Source organism: Phaethon lepturus, unplaced genomic scaffold (genome assembly GCF_000687285.1).
Source record: "Phaethon lepturus isolate BGI_N335 unplaced genomic scaffold, ASM68728v1 scaffold14718, whole genome shotgun sequence".
NCBI classification, from domain to species: domain Eukaryota; kingdom Metazoa; phylum Chordata; class Aves; order Phaethontiformes; family Phaethontidae; genus Phaethon; species Phaethon lepturus.
In genome coordinates this window covers 1-5526 of record NW_010555630.1, presented here as the reverse complement: position 1 = coordinate 5526, position 5526 = coordinate 1, and the positions used below count along the sequence as shown (strand labels likewise).

General features: G+C 39.4%; 1 protein-coding gene across 1 annotated transcript in view; it reads right to left on the bottom strand.

The window, feature by feature from the left end:
- Nucleotides 1-5360, bottom strand: part of LOC104624783 (acyl-CoA dehydrogenase family member 11-like) — a 16638-nt gene extending 11278 nt beyond the window's left edge. The window contains exons 1-5 of the mRNA XM_010292234.1: nt 5233-5360; nt 3516-3615; nt 3160-3285; nt 1353-1514; nt 854-1018 (exon numbers count right to left, since the gene is read on the bottom strand). Of these exons, the coding sequence (XP_010290536.1) occupies nt 854-1018; nt 1353-1514; nt 3160-3285; nt 3516-3615; nt 5233-5360 (681 nt within the window). The remainder of the gene's footprint in view (nt 1-853; nt 1019-1352; nt 1515-3159; nt 3286-3515; nt 3616-5232) is intronic.
- Nucleotides 5361-5526: the final 166 nt, after the last annotated feature.

The window sequence follows — 5526 nt, the reverse complement described above, 5'->3', positions numbered from 1 at the left end:
ATTCCTGCTCTGTTCCATACAGGAACAGTTTCCACAGATTATTTAAAATTACCTATGTACAGTTTGGTCAATTCTTTCAACTATGTCAGGGAGTCAATCAGCACATTTAAGCCTACAAACAGCGTCTATCAACTGATCTATGCACAACAGTGGGAATCTCTGGGATCAGTTGCTTTGTTGTAAAGCACGCATTGCACAGTCTTGGTCATGCATCCCAGGCATATCTTCTGGTCACAACAACACAGCAAACAGCATGGAAAAAGATAGTGAAAATGCAATTATGTCGATAGATAGGTAACACATGCTTATTTCTATAAACTAGGGAAAAAAAAAAAAAATCTCTTCCTTTCCCTTTTCCCCTAAAGATGAACGAGAAACTTTTGGGGTCTCTGTGATCTACACGTGCTCTGTAACTAAGCAGCTTTGGCAGATTTTTCTTTGCTTCCCCTGGTATCCACATATCATGCATTCAAACGCTGTTCCAAAAGCCTCTGTGGTTAATTGAAGCCCTAACAGATTTCAATGGGCTGTGGATCAGATGCTTATGTAGTGAGCCTTAAGTTGCACTGAATTCAATAGGATTTATGCATATAATTGTTTTGTTCCTGGACGTTGAAGTAGGGACGAGAGCTAATTAATAAATTGAGCAACTAGGTCCTGCAATGAAAACCAGGACTGTATTAGGTACCTAAACATCATATACAGAGTATGGACAAGACTTAAGTTCTCTCCTGTTCCTTTCAAAGATGTATCATACACTGAAACACCCACCTAAGTGTCTTATTACATGGTAGCAGTACAAATAAATGGAGGACCAAAAACTACTAAACGTGTATAAATATGTTTCAAATACCTCTGTTGGGTGGAAGATGATGTTATCTATTCTAAAGTCTCCATGAATCAGGCTTTCTTCATTATCATCAGGTGGCAAGTTGTTTGCTAACCACTCAGCCAGCTTGTTCATGGCAGGAATATCTGTATGAGCAGCTGCATCATACTGTCTTTTCCAAGTTGATACCTAAAGAAATACAAACACTTCAACAGATTTTCCAACTGATTCAGCCGTTTTTCAAGAGCACAAAATTCTGAAGCACATGCTTCTGGGCTTTCACTATCACCACGTTACCTGTAAACTCAGAAAACCCAGTGCCTTTGCATTTGCAAGTGTGAACTGTGAGATCAAAAGATGCAATGAATATACTGTGCACAAATAACTGAAATAAGTGAAGGTGTTTAATAGCCAAAATATGATGGTTACTTTTACAAGTCATTAATAATTAACAATTTAGATTGCAAGTCAAATAAATCTTCAAAGACCTGACAAAACAAGAGAATTTTTTGAAGAGTTGTACCTGTCTTCTGCAGTATCCTGGTCCTCTGCCATATCCTTGGAGACCTAATGACTGTAAATCAAAGGAGTGCAACAGGGCCAAAGTTTCTATCATTGCAATATACAAAGCAGAACGCTCAGCTGGGCCCACTTCAGGCAGTGAGAGGTCTCGGAAGATGCGACCCTAAAAACATCATAAATCAGATATTTGGTGGGATGTACGCTTCAGATGAAGAGAAGTAAAGCTAAACATTTCAGAAGCAAACACAAATGCAGTGAACCATTATTCCCTATGCAATCAAAAATTCCTTCCTCATTTATTTTATTTCTTGCACGGGACAGATGAATGGACTCACAGAAATCTCAGATCATTAGTATACAGAATATTTATTGGAAGGCAATTAAAATAAGATATATATTCAGTAGATGAAAGTCTGAATTAGCGCACCCTATCCAGATATCCTCAAGCTTGAAAGCACCAGGGGAAAAAAAAAGTTACTATATTGTCTCTAATTGCTAACTTCTAGAAAAATAACAATGAGGACCTTGGTGGAGGGTGTGGGGGACAGGCGGGGAGAGGAGAGGAACAGGTTGGGTTGTATGTAGAAAGAGGCAAACAATAAAAAAAAAATTCACCTGCATTCTGCTTAAAAGCAGTTTAATATGTTTAGAAGATAGGTGAGATTTTCCATTTTCTCCTTTAATTTTGACCCTGCCAGTAAGAGCTTGGAAAAGGAAAAACAGACTCTTCTCTCCTCTAAGTTCCTCAATTTCAGTGGTGCGCATGATGGCTTCAATGTATTTCAACAGCTAAAGCATCAATACAACTTTTTTGCTGGAAGATTCTGCATAACAAAGTAGGTTTTGTATTGTATAATAGTTTATTCAACATAATCAATGTATGACTGTTTTCTACATATACAACGTATTTGTTACAAACAGTGCACTGCTGTTCATCTTAGAATGGACAGACTGTAAATTTACATCCTTAGAAATGTAAATGTAACAGTAGCGAAGTTAACACTCATTAAGGAACCACTTTGTTCTAGTCAAAACCATCAAAATTCTCCATCTTTAATGTAAGATAATTGTTTCAAATTCTTTGTAGCTTTTAAATTTTATTACTCTTGATTCATGGTTTTTGTAGGAAGGTTAACAACCTCCAGGAATTGGCCTATAAGGTCTTATATTTCTAATTCCCTAGTCAACCTGGTAGGAGAGTACATTGTGATGAAAGGGAAGAGGCCTGAATTCAAATCCTCCTCCCACAGGAAAAAAAAGACATGATAGAGCAGACTTACACTCAGAGTCACCAAAATGCAACAGAAACAGAATCAACTCAGCCTCCGGAGTTATGGACCACAGACAGAGCTATGCCATGTTCTTTCTGAAAGTAGTGCTTGAGCTGGAATTCTGCTTGGTTTTCAAGAAGAGGTGATTGTATGTAGATTATTAACTTCAGTACCAAACAGGTTCCAGGATGTCCAATGTCCAGTACAACTTTATAGCCTGATTTTTTCCCCCTCTGACTTACATGTATGCTTTTCACAAAAGCAATAATGACTCATTTCAAGACATCCTTTTGAGAGCTCAAACGAGAACAAGAAGTTAAACACTGAGCTGAAAATTTCAACAAAGTAGGAAATAAGTCCTGGAAAAGGTGAAATCGGTGAGAATCTCTGAGAGCTTAGCATTTCTTAGAAGTGTCAGAGGATTACTTGTATTTATATCACAAAACTTAGTAAATGCTGGATAAGGCTCTAACAGAAAGGTTAAAAAGCAGCTTGTAGTAGGGAGAAGAAAAGTATCTTTCACATTGGAGGACCAACCTGCACATGCTGCATTACATAAAATTCTGTTCCAATGATAGAAATGTCACTGCAATACAACAGGGGCTCAGGCACTGGAAATCCAGCTGAAAATAAGGCTTTCTGCACATGATACTCTCTATCAACCTGAAGAACACACAGAAACTTAGGTTCAATGAAAAGCTCCCAAACATAAATGAGTACAGTGAATGACAATGTATCCTCTTAAATGTTTAGTAATATGTACAGCAAAGAAAACTGGAAACGATCCAATTAATTCACTGCACTTCTAGACACATTCAGCAATGTGTCACATCATCATGTATAGGCCACCTGCAACACAAAGTGTTTGGAGTTTGCTGAAGAATGTTACTTACTTTGTGAGCTCTTGGTAAAAGGGGGCCATGGGGCTTCTTCCTGAGCACATAAGCCCGTCCACCCTTCTGGAGGTAAAAGGTTGGATTTGACTGGCCTGAGCTGCAAAGAGAGAGATTATAATTACTTATGAATTAAAGTATTTACAAATTTGCAAGCTTTTAAGAGAAATTATGCAAAATACACTGTGGCTTGCGCTGAACAAAATGGCAAGACAGAGGAAAGGGTTCTTCTCAAAAGTTGGCAGGTTTGTTTATTTTCAAATATTGTCTTACAAGTATGCAAGTCATAGCCTACAAAATCAGAAGTCAGCAGTTCTATTCCTACCTATAAGAAAGGTATATTTCACTGCGGAGAGGTCACAGATACACAATTTGTTCTCCTGTGAAGATGATGATAGCATTTACCTCTCCTCCCTAAAGAGACATCATTAATGTTTCCAAGGTATGCAGTAGACACTAACTTTAAAGCTTTCCAATTTGGAGGAAATTAAACAGAACAGAATTCACGCTAGTCTGTAATTGTATTTGTCCTTTGGTGAGCTGTATTTTGAACAATGTAAGCATAAAGAAAGTTCTCCAAATAACTGATGAATGCTAGTACCAAGCCCCACTATGCTAGCCTGATCATCACATCCATATGCTATGCTTAAAAGACTGCCTATAGCAAATGTCAAGTTTTAAAGAATCAATGCTGCGATGACAAAGAAATGTAGAAATTAGAGGTTTCAATCACATACATGTGTAAAAGAGAAGGACAACCTAGTTAAACCCTTCATAACACCTCATCTATCTCATCCCAATCAAGCGCATTGATCCTCATTTTCCTCAAGGCTCTATGCTAATCTACATGTCATCTTCTCCTCATTCTGGATGATTTTTAAGACCCTCTCTGATGTAGTCCAATAAAAGAATTAGACAACTACTGGAAAATCAAAATGAAGTGAACTTCTGAATTTCCATTCTCCCTCAAGGCAGTTAGGGCATAGTCTGTAATATAGTTTAACAAGTATACTGCCCAGACAAATATTCTGCCTGGTACAACAGAGATTTACATTGGTTGAAGCCTTGAAGTGCAACTGCAAGACTAACGAAGTATTGAAAGCACAAACGCTGGCAATATTTTAGTAGATTTTACTATTAGCTACTCTCCTGAGGCCTCTCCTAAAGTCTCCTCAGTTAAGTACGTATAAGGATTAGAATACATGTTTTATATGTGTCAGGAGACAATGAAAAATTGTTTCCTGTTTCTTAGTGATAGCTGCAAATAAAGCAGTCAAGGTAATATTTACAAAGGAATTAATACATATTTCTAATAGTTAGCTCTTGATTTGAAGTCACACTGCCACACCACTAATTTGCTGAATGCAAATGTTGCACTGTTGCAAATACATGTTCTGTGCAATGGTAGGTCTGGAGCCTGGGTGCAGCCCCTCCTTGGCGCAATGCATTGCTCTCAGGGCATTAATGGGAATCTCAGCACAGCTTTAGGCTCTCCTCATGGATTTGCTTACCAAGCAATAGCCTAAGGCTTTATAAATTGATTTCTTAAGCCATGTATGTGCTTCTGAACCTTAATATTTACTATGCAATTAAAAAGCAATCAGATAAACTGAGATTTATGAGTAGGCAACAACACAGCTGTGCATGTACTCCAACACAGCCCACCACGGAGAGCCAAACGCATGTCTTTCCAAGGACAGCGGGAAGTCCACCCAACACACCGCCTGCCCGTGGGAGGCCACCGGGTCCACCTGTACCAAAGGTCACCTTCGCTGCCACCACAAACTTTGACTTCTCCAGCTGTTCAAGGGACGGGCCGCTGCTTCGATGGCTGCTGTCCACCATTATCAGGGCAAAGGGCCCTAACTCTGCCCACCTTTCCTGCCGGGCAACAAGCAAAGCCGTGGCCCCTCTCCTAGTCCCACAGAAACACACTGCGGGCTGACGCTCTGACTCTGCGCCTCAGGGTGCCCCACGGGCCAGGGCTCCCGTGACAATGGCCGTCGAGGCC